The 22,773-nt window shown below is 33.3% G+C and overlaps 1 protein-coding gene across 1 annotated transcript in view; it reads right to left on the reverse strand.

Annotated features, from left to right (window-relative positions):
- Window positions 1-1,792: 1,792 nt before the first annotated feature.
- LOC148940181 (bifunctional coenzyme A synthase-like) overlaps window positions 1,793-22,773 on the reverse strand; it is a 39,312-nt gene continuing 18,331 nt past the window's right edge. The window contains exons 4-6 of the mRNA XM_089105894.1: window positions 17,395-17,649; window positions 12,459-12,641; window positions 1,793-2,059 (exon numbers count right to left, since the gene is read on the reverse strand). Coding sequence (XP_088962020.1) covers window positions 1,859-2,059; window positions 12,459-12,641; window positions 17,395-17,649 — 639 coding nt within the window. The 3' untranslated portion in view covers window positions 1,793-1,858. The remainder of the gene's footprint in view (window positions 2,060-12,458; window positions 12,642-17,394; window positions 17,650-22,773) is intronic.

Raw genomic sequence — 22,773 nt, forward strand, 5'->3', positions numbered from 1 at the left:
ATTTTACATGTTAGGACGGTTAGTGGTTCTGACAAATTTTTTTTTTGTCGATGTTATGACGGATTTTGTCAATGTCCTGACGTTAGTGCTCCTTATGGTTAGATGTTATGACGCCTTCCCCAAGAAGAAGCATTCAACTTTGACAACATCACTAAAACCTATACAAGACCCAGAAGAACATAAACAGATCTTCTAACTCATTTATGGTGTTCCGAAAAGCCTTGACCTCCACCACAGGGGTACCAATTGCAAACAACCTCCACTATATCTGAAAATACCCCTATTTGATATTTTCATTGACAAGAATGAAAAAAGAAAACGCTCTACCCTAGCCATATGAAAAACATATTTTCGTCTCTCCATTCAAAAAAGGAATCCCCCCCTTTATTTTCGTAAATTGGCGCCTCTGCTCCACCGAATTATGATAGCATGAAGCAAGACCCCCAAGGATATAGTAAATAGGCTCTTAGGTCATATATATATGTGAGAAGAAAAGAATAGTCCAACTGAACCAGATAAGTCACGAATTACAGCTGAATTTACGAGTGCAGTAAAACTTACTGATATTTGGCAATGTTAAGGTACCAAGTACTTTTCCAAATTTTAAAATAGACTTAATCCATTTTTACAAAGAGCAACTGCGTAAAATATCAGCTACGGTCTATTATCAACTACCCAAAATAACATACATTTTGTTCTGGTTTCGATTTGTTTCTTATAATACTTAATTCGCCAAGTTCTGAATAACTTTCTTTTCTGTTTATTTTACTTCAGATTATAAAAAATTAAATTTTGAGGTTTATACGACTAAATTATAGTCTACAAATTAAAGTTACATTAAAGTTTATCTGTTAGAGTTTAAATTTCAACTAACACCTTCAAGTTAAATAAATGTATCCATATTATAACCAAATCTGTTACAATGTTCAGTTACGCAGGGTTTACATATCTAATCGGTCTAGTCATCTCTGAAGCCCAAAGTTATCAAACTCTATGTTCCAACAGTTAAGGAGCCTACCCCCCCCCCCCAAAAAAAAGGCGATTAAAGGTTAATTACACTTATAACCAGTCATACAGAAAATCAGGAAAAAGGTGGCTTCAGATATACTTTAGATCTGATAGAACATACATTTTCCTCCAAACGTTCCTATGACCAACAATCAGTCTTTCTCGAGTCGCTGCAGACAGGGCGTTTCAATAGCTTTCTAAGGAGGTGGAGTGGGATCAAACCCAAAATTTTACTAGAATCTTCCCAGATTTTGTCACATTTCTCTGGAGAAATCCCCTAAATAAGTTCTGAGACGGCACCGACTAAACACGACAATGCGATAGTTAGATAACTTCGGCGTTTAGTATTTAGGAATGTTTAGCAGTTTACCTAAGAATGATGCTTCCTCTTTTACGTTGCTTTGAGGCTCATCTATTTTGTACTGTTTCGTGTGTCTTCCTCTACCTTTTTTATTCTCCTTGCGCTGAGGACGGCTGAGTAGAGGTTTCGACTAAAATCCTTGTATTTTTCTTTTTCACTAACTGTGAATTACCTCATTTTTTTTTACCTTCTTGCATTTTCTCGGATCATACAAACCCGTAGAAAACCTCTTTGGATTCTGTGACCAATAATCCAGTAAATTTTCAGAAAAACATCAAAGTCTGATTGATTTAAGACATTTAGACCCGCCTAGCTTCCATACACAATCTGAAATTTCGACTGATATTTTATCAATATAAAAAAACTCAAAGGACACACCACTCACAAAATGGCGTCTCTAACACCCCACAGATTACGCAATAATTGTTACGAACTGCTTTTATAATCAACACAGATCTTATAACATATTAATTTCCATCGGAACCATTTTCAGAGACTAGAACTTTTTAAAACCTTTTCAACTTCATCCCAGGCTTTCATAACTTGCTTCTGTGTGAATTCAGGCTCCCATAAGGTTGAAAACACAATATCTGCAACCTTTACTCTTTCTTGGGTTGAAAACTGCGCTTTTACTCTTTTCCAAGCAGCATCTGGGTCTAGTCCATTTCTATCCATCAATCGCTTTACCGCCTACAAAAATATGCTCGGAATTATAATGATAAACATAATTCTTAGCTCAAAAAACTTTTATTGGGCTTATAGTTTTAGGATTATATGGATGTATCAAACAATTTGCTACAAAACACTGAACGAGCATATCGCGTATCATATAACAAATGGAAAACAGAAAAAAAATATGAAGAAACAATAGAACAAATAAAAGAAGATGATATTCAGCCAGTGTTTGGGAAAAAGGAAGCAAAACAGATATTTTGGTAAGGACCTTCGCAAAGAAAAACTAAGCTTTCCAAGTGCTTAACAAATAAAAGCGAACTTAAAAAAAAAAAAATTATAAGAAAAAAAAATTGTAAGAAGAGAAGCAATTGGTGAAGGTGAAGCAATTTGAAAAACAAACTGTAAGACAACAAATTTGTTGGATGAGAAGCAAAGAGTGAAAGTGAACTAACTTGAAAAACGAACTGTAAGACAAAAATCTGTTAGATGAGAAGCAATGGGTGAAAGTGAAGCAATTTGAGAAACAAACTATAAGACAACAAACAAATAAATTGTTAGATGAGAAGGAATGGGTGAAGGTGAAGCCATTTGAAAAACAAATTGTAGGGAAACAAATTCGTTTGATGAGAAGCAATGGACAAGGACGGAGCAATTTGAAAAAGTTAATTGTAAGAAAACAAATTTGCAAAAGAAGCAATGGGCAAAGGTGAAACAAATTGAAAAACACATTGTAAGAAAACAAATTTGTTAGATGAGAAGCAATGGGCGAATTTGAAGTAATTTGAAAAACAATGTTTAGGAAAACAAATTTTTTAGATGAGAAGCAATGGGCAAAGGTGAAGCAATTTAAATAACTGATTGTAAGAAAACAAACGTGTTAGATGAGAAACAATTGGCGAAGGTGAAAAAATTTGAAAAACACGTCGTAAGAAAACATATTTGTTAGATGAGAAGCGATAGGCGAAGATGAAGCAATTGGACAAACAAATTGTAAGAAAATATATTTGTTACATGAGAAGCAATGGGCAAAAGTGAAGCAATTTGATAAACAAATTGTAAGAAAACAAATTTATTAGACGAGAAGCAATGGGCAAAAATGAAGAAATTTGAAAAAAAAATGTAGGAAAACAAATTAGTTAGATAAGAAGCAATGGGCAAAGGCAGGGGCGTCCCGAGGGGGGGGGGGGGTAAAATTTTCGCCGAAGGCAAAAATTTTGGCAGAAATTTTGTACGATCGTCTGAAATTTAGCAAAATTCTTGATTTCTGCAGAAAATTCGGCATAAATCAGGTAGCGATTCGGTAAAATTTATGAAGATCGCCCCCCAGTAAAATGACATTTAGGACGCCCCTGGGCAAAGGTGGAGCAATTTGAAAAACAAATTTGTTAGATGAGAAGCAATGGGCGAAGGTGAAGCAATTTGAAAAACATTGTAAGAAAACAAATTTGGTAGATGAGAAGCAATAGGCGAAGGCGAAGCAATTTGACAAACTAATTGTAAGAAAACAAATTTGTTAGATGAGAAGCAATGGACAAAGGTCAAGTAATTTGACAAACAAATTGTAAGAAAACACATTTATTAGATAAGAAGCAATGGGCAAAGGTGAAGAAATTTGAAAAAAAAATTGTAAGAAAACAAATTTGTTAGATGAGAAGCAATGGGCGAAAGTGAAGCAATTTACAACACACATTGTAAGAAAACAAATTTGCTAGATGAGAAGTAATAGACAAAATATATCCTCTATTTCGTTATACATACGTTTTACATGCTCTGAATTGATTATTAAGAAAAGCAAAAAGAGAATTTTACTCGAGGAAATATCGGGATGTCCGGCAAAAACATGGCGCATGATTAAAGAAGTACTTCAGCAGTCAACGAAAACGATCCCACTTGAAATAGTTAACCAAGAAGGTGAAATGCCCAGATGATGTCTCGGATGTATTCGGAAATTACTTCTCAGCGGTAGGAAAGGTTGTTGCTGAAGGAATCTGTCCAATGTTAGATGATCCAAGCATTTTTGACTACCTTGGTCATTATGAATCTGAGGTTTCAATGTATTTAGCACCTGGATCATTAAGTGAGATGAAACAGATCATCTACAAAATGAAAAGTAATGCTTCTGGTAGTGATGTCATATCATTAAGAGTGGTTAATATTATTCTGCCACTAATCCAGAAGCCACTTTTGTCCCTAATTAATTCTGCCTTAAAAGAGGGTTTCTTCCCGTCTTGTTTTAAAGCAGCTCGTGTTACTCCTATTCATAAGGGTGGTGAGACAAATAATTTAGGAAAGTATAGGCCGATTTCTGTTCTTCCTGTACTATCACGTGTTTTAGAGAAGTGGTTTGCTGCCCGTCTTTATGCATATTTAGACGGTCGTAATGTGTTAAATCCTACCCAATTCGGATTTTGGCATGGTTATATAACAGAGCAATCGGTTGTTTATGTAAGCAGTGTAGTCAATCAAGCGTTGGATGGAGGTTACAGGGTTTTAGTAATACTTTTAGATATAATTAAAGCTTTCGAAACAGTAGATCATCATCTCCTACTTCTAAAATGTGAGTTTTATGGCATAAGAGGGCCTGGGGTTAATTTTCTATGTGTATTTTATGCAGGCTGGATGCAGTATTTTCAGGTTGACTCAAATCACTCATCAAGCTTTCCTATTACGAGTGGAGTTCCACAGGGCTCTGTTCTTGGACCGCTATTATTCTTAATTTTTGTAAATGACCTAACTCTAACCATGTCCAATATAAAAAATAATTTCAGTGAATTATTCAATCCACAAGACTCAAACCATGTCTAATATAAAAAATAATTTCAGTGAATTATTGATCCACAAGAAGTGACAGTACCCATGTTTGCTGATGACACGTTTGTCTCGCAAGAACTGAGAAGGGATTACTTGAATTAAGTAAACAATCGCTAGACAGAGTTTCAACGTGGATGCGCGTAAATAAACTACAAGTTCACCCGGCTAAGAGTAGTTTTATCATATTCTCAAGAACAGCTACATATTATCCATGGATTTCTCGATTAAAATACAGTTATGGCGAGATTGAAAGGACGTCTTGTGTCAAGTATTTAGGTATTACACTTGATCGAACTTTGTCGTTTAGTAAACATGTTGGGAACACGTCAGCGATTTTTATCACGGAACATCGGAATCCTTAGAAAACTTGCACACTTTGTCCCGCATCGTATTTTAAGGTTGTTGTATTTCTCAATAATACATCCATATGTTCTAGGGACATTTCCGTCGATAGTTAATCCAATTCGAATTCTCCAAAATAATGCGATCCGTTTACTTTGTAATAAATCTTATAGTGATTCTGTGAGATTGGAGTATAGAAGACAAAAAATTTTACCAGCTGCTGGCTTACGGGATTTTTATCACCAGTTATTTATGTTCAAGTATAATAATAATAATCTACCTTTATGCTTCTCAGGAATGTTTAAGGTTATGTCTGATTGCCACAATTATAATACTCGAACAAGCAAGGCACTGTCTGCTCCAATTGACATCACTACAAGGTCTAAGTTTTCCTTTATTTATCGGGGAATAAAATTAAGGAGTAGTAATGATAAGACAATTAATGACAAAACACAACAAGCTTTGAAGAATTTAGAACTAAAGTTAAGGAAAAAATGTATTCTAATTATGAGTTTTAAATTATTATTTGTATTTTATTTATAAATTTATGGATTAGTAATAATATGATTATTAATGATGTAAAATGGTTTGTAAAAATTTAGAAATAAAGTCAAGAAAAAAAATGTATTCTATTAATGAGTCCTAAGCGTTTTTTTTTTTTTTTGTTGTTGTTGAGGTGTGTGAAGGAGTATAGTGGATTATTTGGATAGTTTTTTTTTTCGTTGTTTTTTTTGGTCGTCAAGGTGACTCCAGTAGTAACTCAGCAAGGAATTATGTATTTTATTTATACACATATACATATATTTTTTTTATTTTTTTATATATTATCAGTATTTCTGGTATACTTAATTTGTGCTATAAATTAGTACTAAAATTTTCTCTTTTTTTCTATTCCTGGCACGCCCCTAGGACAACTTGCATTTGCAAGTTCATGGGCAGGCTAGAAGATTTAGTTGAAAGACTTGTTTTTTTTTTCATGTATTATATATATATATATATATATATATATATATATATATATATATATATATATATATATATATATATATATATATATATATATATATATATATATATATATGTACGCATTTTGTCAAGTTCTATTTTTTTTATTAATAATAAACTAAACTAATGCTACTACATAGTCACAGACTGAAAAACATCTTCGTTGGTTTTGTCATTTGTTTCTCTATTTTTTAATTTTTTTTTTTTTTATTCGTTCTACAGTAAGACTCTAGCGCAGTGCAACTTTTCTATGCTGAATTTGATAATATAAATTTCCAACATCCACAGTTTTTTCTTTGCTATTTTATTTTTACTGGGATAGCAGGCCTTTTGATTTTGTCGATAATATAATATGAAGTTATAACAGTTATCTTTACACACCTTTTACAGTGAACTTAAAAAAAAGTGTAAGTAAAACGCCAAAACTTCAACCAAAGAACTGCACAAATATAAATGCTTGAAAAATGGAAACATAAAGTTCTTCTTTGAACTATCAAATTTGCAGGCCAAAAGCGAACTGTTCCGCAGAGAAGAACTTTGAAATAACTACGCAAAAACCTTGATGATGAAAAACTAGTTGCATTTCCAAATTAAAGACTTTCCTAGGAATCATACAAGGTGTCCGCAAAAAAAATTATTAACAATAGAACATGGAAAAATAAGAAATTGAAAAACAAAACAAAAACAAAAAACACACAAAAAAAACAGAGTAATTATGAAAAAACTCGTGATATTTCACGGAGAAGGGGGCATAGCTCGTATCCTCCTTACATACACACATTAATGGGATATTCCCATTCTTGAAAACAAGCAGGATAGTTTTGTTCCTTTTTATCATGGCTACAACAGTAGCTGCAACCTAGTAAAGATAAAACAAGCAAAATCTCAACAGCATATCAAACAGTTCGTGGTAACGAACTGTAGTAAGGAGCGATGCGGCTCAATAGTAGCCAAAACTCTAAGAAACCTCTAATGAAAATAAACTCTAAGAAAACTCTAACGAAAATCACACCATCAAATTCAGAATATCAGAGATCCATACTGTAGAGTTTTCAAGCTCCTATATACAAAAATGTGGAATTTTGCATTTTTTTTTTGGCCAGAAGAAAGATCACGAATGCGTGTTCATTTATTTTTCCCCAGGAGAGACCGTATTAAACCAGTGATCCAAGAGGATCAGGGGAGGGCACATTTGATCGGAAATACGAAGTTCTAGTCCCCTTTTCTAAGTGGCCAAAATATTCAAGGGAGGCTGGTCCCCTCCCATGCCCTTTTCCCCCCAAAGTCGCCCGACCAAATTTTTGAGATAGCTATTTTGTTCAGCATAGTCAAAATACCTAATCATATGTCTTTGAGGATGACTTGACGCCCCCAAAGTCACAGGGGGAAAGGGCTGCAAGTTATGAACTTTTCCCATTGTAACATATAGTTTCGGTTATTGGGAAGTATACATACATTTTCCAGAAGGGAGGGGGGGGGGAGGGTTGAGGGGTAAAATCTTTCCACGGAGGAATTTTTCATGGGGGAAGGGAATTTTCCATGGAGGGGGAGTCAGATTTCCGTGCATTATTTAAAAAACGATCAGAAATTAAATACACAAAAGTTTTTTTTCCAATTGAAAGTAAAGAGCAACTTTAAAACTTAAAACGAACAGAAATTATTACGTATATCAGAGGGTTGCCCCCTTCTCAATACCTCGCTCTTTACACTAATTTTTTTTTACTTTTAAAAAAGTACATCACTGAAATCGCTATTACCAAAACCCCCGAACTGGAAACTCGCAGTCCCCCCAAACTGAACATCAAGCTAAATCATATTTATGTATAAGTAGCACAGATGTGTCTCCTTTTTCTGTTTGGTTTTTCAGAGGTGACCGTATCGAACCAGAAATCATAGAATATCGGGGTAGGGATAGTTTGAACAGAAAACATAATATCTAGAGTCCAATTTAATTAATAAAACAGATAGCGTCACAATTACATGCCATTTTTGCCGGTCTGCGCAACAAAATATCGGTTTTTGCCCTAAAAGGGCCAAAAGCTTCGGAATAGTTCAGAAAGATTCGGAGCCAAGCGATTCAGAATGATCTAAACCGTTAAATGAAGGTTTACAGCTCACCATTTTCGGCCTCAAAAACGATTTTTTTTTTTTTTTGCCAAATTGAGTCCCAATGCTAGTAATTGAAAATTCTGAAATAGCCAGTCAAATGAAAACTATTTAAAAGTTTTATATAAAATCCACTCCTCTTCTAAATTCCCGCCAATCAAATGTTGAGCTCTTTTATGGTTCTTCCTATGTCTTGTCATCCTGTGTGGCCCTTCCCGCCCACCAAATGTTGAGCTCTTTTATGGTTCTTCCTATGTCTTGTCATCCTGAAATCTCTTTGTTGTAAAACCAACTCCTTATACTGGTTTATCGTGTATATTGTCGACTCCGAAGTCCGAATTCGGCCCTTTGTGGGCTTGTGATAGTGATCTTTTTGAAATAAATATCTTACCTTATCTTAAAAATAAACCTAAAAACGAACAAAATTCAATTTTAAGAAAAATAAGTTTTTTTATGAAAGCGGAAAGGAATATTTAAGATACCTAAAAACGAACAAAATTCAATTTAAAGAAAAATAAGTTTTTTTATGAAATCGGAAAGCAATATTTAAGAAACCTAAAAACGAACAAAATTCAATTTAAAGAAAAATAAGTTTTTTTTATGAAATCGTAAAGAAATATTTAATAAACCTAAAAACGAACAAAATTCAATTTAAAGAAAAATAAGTTTTTTTTATTAAAGCGGAAAGCAATATTTAACAAGCCTAAAAAAGAAAAAAATTCAATTTAAAGAAAAATAAGTTTTTTTTTATGAAATCGGAAAGCAATATTTAAGATACCTAAAAACGAACAAAATTCAATTTAAAGAAAAATAAGTTTTTTTATGAAATCGGAAAGCAATATTTAAGAAACCTAAAAACGAACAAAATTCAATTTAAAGAAAAATAAGTTTTTTTTATGAAAGCGGAAAGCAATATTTAAGAAACCTAAAAACGAACAAAATTCAATTTAAAGAAAAATAAATTTTTTTTTATGAAAGCGGAAAGCAATATTTAAGAAACCTAAAAACGAACAAAATTCAATTTAAAGAAAAATAAGTTTTTTTTTATGAAAGCGGAAAGCAATATTTAAGAAACCTAAAAACGAACAAAATTCAATTTAAAGAAAAATAAGTTTTTTTTTATGAAAGCGGAAAGCAAAGTTAAAATTGAACCATTATTTCTCAGTTTATGCAACATGTATCTACAAAACTAGCTCAAATAAACTGACTACATAAACTAAAATAAACTATCTTAAATAAAATAAAATATAATATAGTTACTGAAACTGTACACTTGATCGATATTCTCGTTGCCAAACATCACCTCTCCACCTTCACTTATTCCTAGTCTTAACGACTTCGCTTTATTAACATTAATTTTCCAACCTATTCTTGCACCCTGAACTCGCAAAATCTCTAAAAGTTCATTCAATATGCTAACATTTTCATCTAGGATGCTTAAATAATCAGCATAATCTAAGGAGAGTTTTACTTCCCCATTTGATTCCGTATTCTCCCATTGCCTTTGCTGTGCTCCTTAGGACGAAGTCCATCGAAGAACACAACCCTGCTTAAATCCTGATTTCATACAAAACCAACTACAAACCTCATTTCGTACCTTACCCGCATCAATGTTATTCCCGTTTAATATCAGTAATCCTTTAATGTGTTTATCAGGTATACCATACAAGGATACGACCTTCGCTAAAGCTCTTCTATCAGCTGTATCAAATACTTGCTCATAATCTAAAAATCTAAGGACTAAATTGGTTTGATGACTCAAGTTCTCCTCAATTATTAACCTGACACATCCTCTACTTTTCCTAAAACTATGCTGTTCTTCTTCTAAAACTTTGTCTAAAGTATCTCTAAGTCTAAAAAGCCTCATCATACTTGGAAATGATACAAACAAAATCAGTCTGAGCTCTGAGGATAAAACGTGTTGATACATAACACTGATATTAATAAAACAGATTGCTATTATGTCATAATATGTTGAGAGTGGTGTTATAGATTGATGATAATGAGGAAAAATTATCTTTATGATAAAACTTAAATTTAAAGATGGAATTTTTCAAGATACAAATTTCTTTTTAATACATATAAAAACGGTATAATAGCTTGATAATGAGAGAAATTTATCTTGTGAGTGTAAGAATCATATAAAATGCCATTTTTCAGCTGTTTAATGATAAAGTCCTACAAGCTCCCAGCTGTAGCATAAGAAAAGGTGCTATCATGACCGTATCCAGGGGGGGGGGGGTAGGTATTTCCCCCGCCCCCCTCCCCAAAAAAATGTTTGTCTGACTCTTAAAAACGTAACAAAATGGATATAAACACATTTTTTATGCGTTCTTGAGTTTTTTTGTGTAAACAAGTGAAGTCATCTAAAAATTGCTGATGATGGTGATGAAATGGGTAGGCTAATCTAAACTAATCTTCCAGAAGTATTTGTCCCGTCTACGGTTAGTTATAAGAACCTGTAGAGAGTACTGTTCACACGGTACAGAATCAGGTGGAGATACGAGGGTATTGACTTTGATAAAAAATTAAATAGTTAGTGTTTTTGTAATGAAAGTACGGAGCGACGTTAAAACTTCAAAGGAACAGAAATTATTCTGCATATGAGGGAGTCTGTCCCTCCTCAATTCCCTGCTCTTTACGCTAGTTTGACTTTTTGCCCTAACACCTTAAGAACGACTTCTAAAAAAATAGAGGCGGCAATTAGAATAGGATAGGAAGTGTTTTCAAAGCAATCTATGTAGATAACCTCAATTTTACTATAAAATCCGTAGTAGTTGATGCATAACTTACAATGAAAGAGAAACGTGATAAAAATTAAAAAAAATTAAGTTGAAACTAGCAATGACAGCACTGATAATTGTAAATGAAAGAAAATAAAATAAAACTTGTTCGTAAATAAACTATATTTTACAGAGAATACCGTTGTTAACGAATATCTCCGTTCTACTAGTTTCAATATACATTTTTGTTGTAACTCAACAAGCTTTTCTTTGATTTGTTATTCAGAGCTTTGGTCATGAGTCTTAAGCATCTTAAGTAATTTTTTTTCCTATGGAAATCAGGCTAATACCTCTATAATTACCACACTTACTCTTATCACTTTCTTGCGGACAGGTTTAATTAGAGCTTTCCTAAAATCGCTAGGTACTTCTCCTTTTTCTTAAATCATGTTCATAATCTTCAGTAATTTATCTCTTACCTCACAGCCAATTTTGTTCATGACCTCCACTTCCCACCTCCTCAATTTATATTTTAATGCTTTCTCCACTTTATTTACATTCCTCTTATTTTCCATGCTTCTCAAATAATTCTTGTACAAGCCCCTCCTCCTCTCTATAAAGCTTTCTAACTAATATTCCTAGTTGCGTTTCTGATTCTCTTCCCAAAGACACCACCATCAGCCACTTCATAAACTAATTTCCAAAAATTATTCCACCCATTTTCTACATTGTAAGATTTTAAACTCTAATATGAAGCAATAATTATTGTTCGTTTCAAGTTTGGGTTTTATCTTTGCGCCCATCATGAAAACTTCGCTTTTTTTTAATAATAAATTATTCGTTTTTTGTTTAATAAATAATGAGACACTCATCATTTTTTGGGGGGCAGCTTAATGCGATGGAATATCAAATCTGAGTATATTATTTATCTCTAGATCATGCTTAAATTTGTAAACCAACTTTTAAGTGTGTATTTTTTTATGGTTTAACACAAATTCATAGGAAAGTATTTTAATTTTTTTTGCTTGGTAGGTTTGTACATAATTATGTAAGTAATGTATTCAGAAATAAAAAATACTCAATTTCGAAATAGTAATGTCAATGTAAAGTTGTTTCTAATGAAATCTATTCAAGACAATTCATTGCCAGGCATAATTATTTTCATTGTACCAGATATGGAAATATGTCATCGCGACTCTTTGCAATGGAAAGCAAGTTTTAACACTTTCCTGTTATTTAATCTTGGCTTTTAGGTTAACAGCATCTACTTAAAATCAATACATAGGAGATGAAGAATCTAAACCATAGCTAATATTGAATAAAATGGAACCCGCAATAAACCGGTTAGAAGGAACGGAATCTGCAAACCCAGTTCCCTATAGGTCAATAATATAATTCAGTTAAAGGAAAAAAGGGGGATAACTTACTTCTTCAGGAGGGATAATAGCCACCCAAACTTCATGACAAAATTCGTTCCAGTTGGCTTCGAGCAGGACTGCCGCATCGAGGATTACGATGCCCTTACCTTCGGTGTGTAATTTTTCAATTTCTGCTTTAGCTAGTTCAGCAATTTGTGGCCAAACAATGCTATTGAGCTTATTCAAAGCATCCTAGAGTAGATGAAAATTTTCAGTCATGCACCGTTAAGCACAAAATTTAACTGAACGTGGAGGGAGGGATAGGTGCGAGACAGAAACTTTCACCATACTCAAATTAATTCAATGCAGCCATCTATAGGAAAAAAAAAATTATAGATGGGAAATTAGGGATTCAAAAACTTAGTGCCCAAATTAACCCCACATTTCTAGTAGAAAGTTAGGCATGTAATATCTTGCTGAAACTTGATACATACGAAAATCTTCCAATTTTTATGATTTAAGGATAAAAATGGCCTATAGCTCTCCAATACCTCCCTGTCCCACTTAGCCTATGTAGACTTATTGCATCTTGTTTGAAGCGGATCATACAGGCATTATCGACGCATGATTGAATGCACCCTCCAAGTCCTCCAATCCCCCTTTCCTATCAAATTTTCATCGGCTGTTTTTTTGATCGTTTTGGAATTTACATGAAAATAATCTGGGCCTAAGGGATAAATTTTCAAAGGTAAAGGCCCCTTGTCAGTCAAATCCACCTTCAATGCTAAAGCGTCTGTATTCACTTGACATTCGACAGGCAGTTCTTCACAGCCAACTTAGATGGTTGAACTGCATACCCCAGACGGGAGCAGGTTTCAAAGTTTCATTGTTTAGGGATTTGTCCTCTATACGGAGAGGAACTTGTAAGCCATAATCTTTAAGGATATTTATCTTCACAGGAGAGGATTTACATACTTTTGCTAATTACCATGTCTTTTATTCGTATCCAATTAAAGTAGTGAAGTTTGTCTTCATACAAATGGTTACGCAACGAATATAAATAACAAAGGAACGCAGTGACACAGTTATGCAATTATTAATAAAGTGCATAGGAAAGACATCTAATGACATACAGAACAAAATTGTGCTTACTATTGGAAACAAATAATAATTTTATTTTATGGGGCAAAGTAACAAAGGGTTAGCTTGTATATATGCTGCGTTTTAAAAGTAACTGCATTGATTACGCGTCAGGAAATACGGAAAATGGCTTTAAGCATTAAACTGTATTTTAAGAACTAAAGAAATTATTGTCTTGTTTTAAAGAATAAATCCTTCAAGGGGTAAATGACTTTAAAAATTTTGCTTCCGTAACAATTTTGTCGCTAAAACCGATCATAGGTGGCTCCAGCACTTGTGATCTTGTACTGATTATAGATTAATAAAAGCTCAAATATGAATCGCAATAGTTATATCTTTTTGAGCCGAAACTCAATTTTCCAAATTAGTTAATTTTAGGGTTTTTTTTCGCCGTCCAAACAAAAAACTGTTAGCTAACAATTTTCCAGACAATAGTGTTTCCGCCGTCCAATTAAAAACTATTAGCTAACATTGTTGGAGAATATCTTTAACGAATCGAATGCTTGTTGAAGAATTTATTTCTGCTAGCTAACAATTGTGTTTCCACCATCCAAACAAATACCTGATTGCTAACATTGTTAGCTAACAGTTGGGCGGCGGGAAACCCCTCTTACTGCGCTTACACATATTTAGCTGCAAGCATTAACTAATAAACGAATAAAAATCCAAATACTGAACACTTTTAATTACTATGTTGAAACAGAATAGCTAAAAAGAAAATAAGTATAGTAAAAAAGGAGGGTCTACGTAAATGAGAATCATTCTACCTAGAACACCATTTCATCCTGATTTTTGCCACTTTTAGCCACATATTGTTTTTTGTTTATATGTAACAACTAGTTTAGAGTTTTTTTTTCTGTAATTGTATGATAACTGTTAGTTAACTGGTAATTAACTTTTCAATAAAATTGATCAGAATTATTTAAAATTAACTAAGTCATAATTAAAATGAACCATCCCTTTTTTTGTTGAAAATTAATTTTTCACAGAAAGTATATACTAGTGCAGTATTGACACTGGATGACTGTCAGTTAATGTGAATGACAGTGGATGATTGTAATTAAAATTAAACTTGAAATTCATTAAAATTAATTGAAAGTTAAAATTAATTTACTGTTAAAATGTACCTTCTCTTTTTCATAGGCGTTAAAAAGAAATTTTTCCCGGAAAATTTGTGCCTAATTTACTGACAGCATATCAAACAGTTCGTGGTAACGAACTTAAGTAAGGAGCGCCCCGGCTCAATAGTAAGCGGAACTCTAAAAAATGAAATTTTTATACCAGTAGATACATCAAAAGAATTGGATTTTTATACTGATTTAAAATATATAAGTTTCATGAAATTGAGTCTAACCAATCAAAAGTTTTCAAAAAAAGCCATAAAAAAATTTGCCTTATTCTCGGAAAAAATGGGGAAACACCCGCTAAAAGTGATAGAATCTTATTGTAAATCAAACTATTAGATTCAGCATAAAAGAAAACCCTACTGTAGATGTTTCAAGGTCCTATCTACAATTTTTTGCCAGAAGAAAGATCACGGATACGTTTTTTTTTTTTTTTTTTTTTTTTTTAGGGGTCATCGTATCGATCCAGTAGCACTAGAATATCGTGAGAGGGCTCATTCGAACGAAAATTCAAAGTTCTAATGCCCTTTTTAAGCGACCAAAAAAATTGGAGGGTAACTTGGCCCCCTCCCACGCTCATTATTTCCCAAAGTCACCCAATCAAAATTTGAGACAACCATTTTGTTCAGCATAGTCAAAAATCTAATAAATGCATCTTTGAAGATTAGTCCCCCACAGTTCCCGGGGGAAGGGCTGCAAGTTATGAACTTTGCCCATCGTTTACATGTAGCATTGGTTATGGGTAAGTATACAGACATTTTCAGGAGGGATTTTTTCTGGGTGGGGGAAGGGGTCGGAGGAGGGTGTTACGTGACAGGATCTTTCCGTGGAGAATATTTTCTTGGGGGAAGGGACATTTCTATGAAGGGAGCGCCGGATTTCCAGGCATTATTTAAAAAACGATCAAAAATTTAATTAAAAAACAAGTTTTTTCAACTGAAAGTAAGGAGCAACATCAAAAGTTAAAACGAACAGAAATTATTACGTAAATGAGGGGGTTCACCCCCTAGTCAATACCTTGCTCTTTACTCCAAGTTTTTTTTTAGTTCTTTCAAAAGAGTTATCTATTCTAATTAAACGGCTTTTGTGATTCGAATAAAATCCGAACTTTAGCGTAAAGAGCGAGGTATTGACTAGGGGGCGAACCCCCTCATATACGTAATAACTTCTATTCGTTTTAAGTTTTAATGCTGCTCCTTAATTTAATTTGAAAAAACTTGTTTTTTTTTTTATTTAATAATAGTGCAGGATCGACACTGGATGACTCTTAGTTAATGTGAAATGACAGTGGATGACTGTAATTAAAATTACTTTTGAAATTCATTAAATTTAATTTAAAATTAATTAACTGTTATTATTAATTAATTATGTACATATTAATATGTACTTTCTCTTTTTATTGGCGTTGAAAAGGAATTTTTCACGAAAAATGTATGCCGTACTTCACCGATAGCACATAATAGTGCAGTATTAACGGTAGATGACTGTCAGTTTATTTGGTTGACGGTGAAGGACTGTAATCAGGATCGTTTCCAGGACTTTTGGTCGGGGGAGGGGAAGCTTTTACGAAAAAAAAACTTCAAAAACGCATCAAAAATGAGTTCATATGCATTTCTGTTACGTTAAAATAAATTTTTCCAAAAAAATTAATCGAATTGTAATTGTAATCGAAATTAATCGAAAAACTTGACTGTAATCGAAATTAACTTTAGATTTATTAAATTAATCAAAATAAGAATTAATTAATTATTAGTTAAAATAAACGTTCTTTTTTTTATTAGCGTTGAAAATAAATTTTTCACAACATATTTCTACCCTATTTGGCTGATAGTTCATAATAGTCCGTTACTGATTGGAAATGATCAGTCTCACAGACAATACAGCGCTACCCAACTGAACCAGTATTTGCATTTACCAATCACGGTATAAATATATGTACCAATCATAGTATAAATCATGGTACCAATCATGGTATAAATCATGGTTTAAATATATGTTTATTTTACTTAAATAATTTTCGGGACAGACTACTTGTGCATTTTATATTTCACTAATTTCTTTTAATTTCTACATTTTGATTTTATGTACGACATCCTTCGATTTTTTTTTCATTAATTTTTTTTTTCGTTATATGACAGAAGCTAACACGGCTGTTCTAGAACTTATGAAAAACTATTGGAAATAAATATTATCTCGAAAAACGATTGAGCTAAGCATAGTTCTAATTCATCAAATTATAATAATTTGGTTAAAAATTAATAACTAAAAATCAATTGAAATAGATAAATAAGCTAAATGCATACATTAATTAATTGAAAAAATAAATAAGTTTAACAAATGAATATAATAAATTTATTTTTCATAAAGATTAAAATAAAATAATCAGAACTGATCAAAAATTTTACGTTCTTTAGGTCCGACCAAACGTCTCTGAAAGTAGCCCAAACTAATTTTGTTCCTCACAATGATTTGTTGCTGATTACCTTAGCTGGTTCTTTATTTTCTTTCATTTTTGCTTTCTTTTCTTTCTTTTTCAAAGAATTTCGTATATTACTTGAGTCTATCCTGATTTTAGGAAAAAAAGTCAAAAGTCTCCGAGAAGTTCTTGTTGTTTTCTTTTTTTTATGGCCAAACCACAAATACATCAGATAAGATAATTAGTCAATTGCTAACACTACTAACATATTTACATAGACAAATATTTCGATAAAAACAAATAAATAATTAGTTTGTTCATTTACCCTGTTAGAAAAAACGATTGAGCCAAGAGCTTTCCGATTTATCGAGCCGTTAACATCCTTAATTTCATCCCCAAACGCTTGCATAACATCTTCAAAACATTTTGTCCCAGGTAAATATGCCCGATGACCAAGGGCATCGCAATCAACGATGCCAGCACCTAGGTTTTCGAGACGTTTTGCTATCGATGATTTGCCACTCGCTATCCCACCGGTTAAACCAATCACATGTGGATAAACTGGAACACGTTCATTCTTCTAAAAATAAAAGTAATTTAAATACATTTCTACGTTAAAAATTACTTTTAAACTAAATAAGTCGTCAGAAAATTATCTAGGATCAAAAATGAGAAGTTAGATTGCATAATAAAATAAAGGGAAAAACTGTGAAAACCAATAGAAACTTGACACAACTCGGCATAAGTCAGTGTTCCTTAAATGGTGGTGCGCCGACAACTCTGCCAGTTTTTTTTTCTGAAGTCACGATGTTTGTTTTTTATTGTTTAAATAGCAGACTTAAATAAGCTATTTATTTATTAACTAGTTTATTTATATTTTTTTTCTCTCTGCGTGTGTTTAGTTGTTGTATTTCTATGTGTGTTATTTTTTAAAAGAATATTTTTTCGTTTTTTTTTTGTTGAGAAAGGCTCCCGGACGTGGGGCCGAAATATTCGGAGTATTTTTGATTCAGTGTTTATTTGTTGTTATGTACTGTTTCACTGCTTTATTAAAATTAAAACCGTTTTTTCTTGTTTAATTTTCCGTTAAATAACAGCCAAGTAGAATTTATTAAGACAAGTTGAATCGTAAATTTAGATTGTATTATCATTAAAACTTACTTCGTTTTTTTTTTGTATATATTGTGTCTATTATTTGTGTAAAAGAAAGTTATAATGATAGAAAATGTTTCTTGTGATTTGTTTTAATTGAGTTGATTGTTTTTTTATTATTATTATTATTATTCTAAAATATTCTCCTTTTTGAGAGTAAAAGGATTTCTCATTTTTGTGTGGGAGACATAAAGACCACCAAAATGAAAAATCACGATATGGTAAGAAAGGTCACCGTAAGAGGGGCTTTCTGAGGTGGGAGGAAGCGTTTTATTACTGAAAAGACAATATTGTTTATGGACTGTGCTGAGAAATGAGACCGGTTCAGCAGCTAATAAACAAAAAAAAAGTGAAGGTGAAGTCTAAATTTAATAATTGAATTTATTTTTAAGGTTGACAATACTGAAAGGAGAAGAAGTGGGATTTTTATAAAGAAAAAAGGTTGGTACGCGTACTCCCACGGATACAAAAAGTAGTTGGCGGGGGTACACATTGCACCAAATTTCGGCGGGTATACGAACCTGCGCTGCAAAAGGAACAGGATATTGGACATGAAACCGCAGCTCAGGTTAAGATTAAACGAAGGAACCAAATTATGACAATCTATCGTCCCAGTACGAATAATTTCATCCTTTTCATTGATCTAAACAAATTTAATTCATAATATAACTTTTATTTATGTTTTATTATGGATAGTTTTATTTCACCTTTAATATTATTTGTGTGTGTGTACCAAAAAGAAAACAAATTACTGTAGATTGTAATCAAAACACATCCATTTTTTTACGAGGAGTACTAAGCGTTGGGAAAATTATAAAAAGGGTAGTATATGTGTAAAAATTTGTCTAAGCATTGTTCCATATAGTTGATTATCTCTTTAAGGTATTTATTATCAATATAAACACCGTAAAGCTCAAATGGTTGGCAATCAAGAAATTTATGGTGGATCATACTGCCAATAAGCTACAGCCCAGTAGAAAATACTGGTAACCTTTATATGGCCTTATTTAAAGGAATTGGGGGCATCAAGTCAAGGAAAGCAGTATTATCTTGGAAACTAAGACCCTCACTGAACCATATTGGTTGGAGAGCGGAAGGGATACTATCTATCATCTTAAAAAAAATATTATAGACTCGTCAAAATTATTTAATTTAGAAATTAATGAAGAAGCGGGTTTTTTTCAACTGAAAGCAAGGAGCAACATTAAAACTTAAAACAAAAAGAAATTTTTACGTATATGAGGGGGAAAAAGTACAAATGAATGTGCATTACTACTACTACTACTACTACTAACAACTCACCGCAGCACCAAGCCGCCTGAGGCCAACACAACCACGCACGCTCCTCCACCTCCCCAATCTATTCAAAGCCTCCCTTTTTACACCCGCCCACGAAGTTCCTATTTCCTTTAAATCTTTCTTTATGATGTCCTCCCACCCCAGATGGGGACGACCTGCTTTCCGTTTAGCCCTAGATTGTTGGTCGAAAAGAACAATCTTCGGCAATCTGTCATCCTTCATCCACACAACGTGCCCTAACCACCTCAACCTTTCTTTCATTATAGCCCTAGAGAGCGGTATTGAACCACATTTTTCGTATAGCCTATTGTTTGAAATACGGTCAGTCAGCCGGGTACCCAGTACAATCCTTAAGAAATTTCTCTAGAATACATCTAGCAAATCTTCATCCGCTTTTCGGAGCGTCCATGCTTCAGATCAATATTTAAGCACTGTCATCACTGTAGCTTCTAATACTCTAATCTTGGTTTGCAGACTTATCTTCCTATTCTTCCAAACTTTTTTTAACTGTGAAAAAACACCCTGAGCCTTGGCTATTCTATTTTTGACATCTTCACTGCTCCCACCATCTTTACTAATAATACTACCAAGGTAGGTGAAGCTGCCCACCTGATCAATCTTTTCATTACCCAACGTCACCTTTTCATGTTAGTTTAATATACATATACTGATATTTAGTAATCAAAATGTTAAAATTATTTGATTTATTAAGGTTATAAAAGTAAAAACATTTATATTTTTTCAGTAAAGTGCGAATTTTGTTCTGGTCTTGGGAAGGCATAGGGGTTTAGCGCCCAACTTATGTTAATTTCTGCTCGTTTTAAGTTTGACTCGGTTATTTATTGTAATTTCTGTTCGTTATGGGTTTCATTTATTTATCGATGCTGATTCGTGGTAGTTCCACGCTTGGTAGATTATTTGATTTTATTTTTGATCATTTTTGTTTAATGGAGTTCTTTACTTTTCTTTGAAAAACTTATTTTGTGGAAGGTTTTTTTTAATTCATTTCTGTTCGTTTTATATCGAGATTAAATTTAAAAAAACAAGTTTTTTTTAACTGAAAGTAAGGAACAACGTTAAAACTTAAAACGAACAGAAATTATCCCGTATGTGAAAGGGGCTGTCCCCTCCTCAACGCCTCGCTCTTTACGCTAAAGTTTTTTATTGTTTAAAAAAATAAGAGCTGTGAGAAAGTCAAACTTTACCATACACCATACATGAATAATAAAAAAAAATTGCATATTAATTTATATTTAGTTAAATATTTGGCTTTCTTTGGCTTTCTTTTATTTGGTTAAATGGCTTTCTCGAAACTTGTTTAATTTTATTTACGAACGTTTTTATTAGTAATAAATATACGTAACTTACGAATTACCTTACGTAACGAACTTATATATTCATAGATTTTTAATATGTATGTTAGGGGGTTCGCCCCTAGTCAATACCTTGCTCTTTAAGCTAAAGTTCGAATTTTGTCCAAATTCTTTAAAAATGACCTCTTAATCACAAAGGCCGTTAATTAGAATAAATAGCTATTATGAAACTACTAGAAAATCTTTGGCTTGAAGAGAGAGGTATTGACTAGGGGGCGAACCCAAACATACACATAATATTTTCTGTTCGTTTTAAGTTTTGATGTTGCTCCTTACTTTCAGTTGAAAAACTTGTTTTTTTTATTTAATTCCTTATCTTTTTCTTTAATAATGATGGGAAATCCGGTGCCCCTTTATCGCAATGTCCCTTCCACCATGAAAACTTCCTTCGTGGAAAGATACTCCCATATAGCTAGCCCCCGACCCAACCCCCACCTACGAGAAAAATACCCCCTGAAAACGTCTGTATACTTCCCAATAACCAATACTATATGGTAACATTGGGTAAAGTTCATAACTTTCAGCCCTCCCCCCGGGGACTTCGAGGGATTAACCATCCTAAAAGACATATTTATGATATTTTTGACCATGCTCAACTAAATGGCTATCTCAAAATTTTGATCGGGTGACTTTGGGGAAATAATGAGCGTGAGAGGGGGCCTAGTTGCCCTCCATTTTTTTTGGTAATTTAAAAAGGGCACTAGAACTTTTAATTTTCGTTCCAATGAGCCCTCCCACGATATTCTATGACCACTGGGTCGATACGATCACCCCTGGAAAAAAAAAACAAACGTATCCGTGATCTTTCTTCTGGCAAAAAATGAAAAATTCCACATTTTTGTAGATAGGTGCTTGAAACCTCTAAAGTACGGTTCTCTTATACGCTGAATGAGATGGTGTGATTTTCATTCAGGTTCCATAACTTTTAAGAGGTCTTTTCCCCTTTTTTCTAAAATCAGAAAAATTTTCTCAGGCACGTAACTTTTGATAGGTATGATTAAACTTGATGAAATTTATATATTTGAAATCAGCATTAAAATCTGATTCTTTTGATGTGTCTATTGGTATCAAAATTCGGTTTTTTAGAGTTTCGGTTACCATTGAGCCGGGTCGCTGCTTACTTACAGTTCGTTACCACGAACTGTTTAACCCTTTCATGCCTGTGGTCACCATACGGATACCCCTCACCCCCTATTTTTTTCTCTCGACTCGACAAAGTTAGAACCGTGATTTCTTTTTCACTAGATAGCGCTTGCTTGGCTCTATAGCGTTTGAATTTATTATCCCTCAAGGCTTTACCCGAGCGGTCGAGCGAGCGTCCAAGTTTAGACAAAACATAAAATGTCGAAAAAGAGGAAAGGTGCAGATTTTGACCTCGATGACCTGGACGTTTCTGGTAAGTTCAGAGCCTGATTATGACATTATTTTGTAGCTAAGAATGCGATCTTTCGAATGAGATATCACTAGTCTAATTCTGAGCTGTAGTTTAGCCCCAAACAAGGTTGCTAACGATCGGTTACCAAATGGTCACGTCAGGCGTTCATTGCCAAACCAAACCTAGGCAGATTTGTACAGCAAACGAGGCAGCAATTCTTTTTTATGATCTGGAATAGGCACATTTTCTTTATATTCCTCATTTTTACTGGTAACAAGGGTAAAAGAGCTATTTTGTGTGATGCCTCAAGCAAGTGTAGAGGCCAATGGCCTATTTTATTGCATTATATTATTATTATTAAGTGATGCACTTACCTTGAATTTTATTTCAGCTGGCCCAAGCACGAGCTCTGACTCCATAAGAGGTCATGGTCCTAAGCCCTTGGAAGAGAGACTGATCAAGGAAAGAAGTAGAAGAGCTACCAAGAAAATGACTGCAGAAGAAG

The sequence above is a fragment of the Artemia sp. Qi Xiang Cuo genome, chromosome 20, assembly GCF_049724085.1.
Source record: "Artemia sp. Qi Xiang Cuo chromosome 20, ASM4972408v1, whole genome shotgun sequence".
Classification (NCBI taxonomy): Eukaryota; Metazoa; Arthropoda; class Branchiopoda; order Anostraca; family Artemiidae; genus Artemia; species Artemia sp. Qi Xiang Cuo.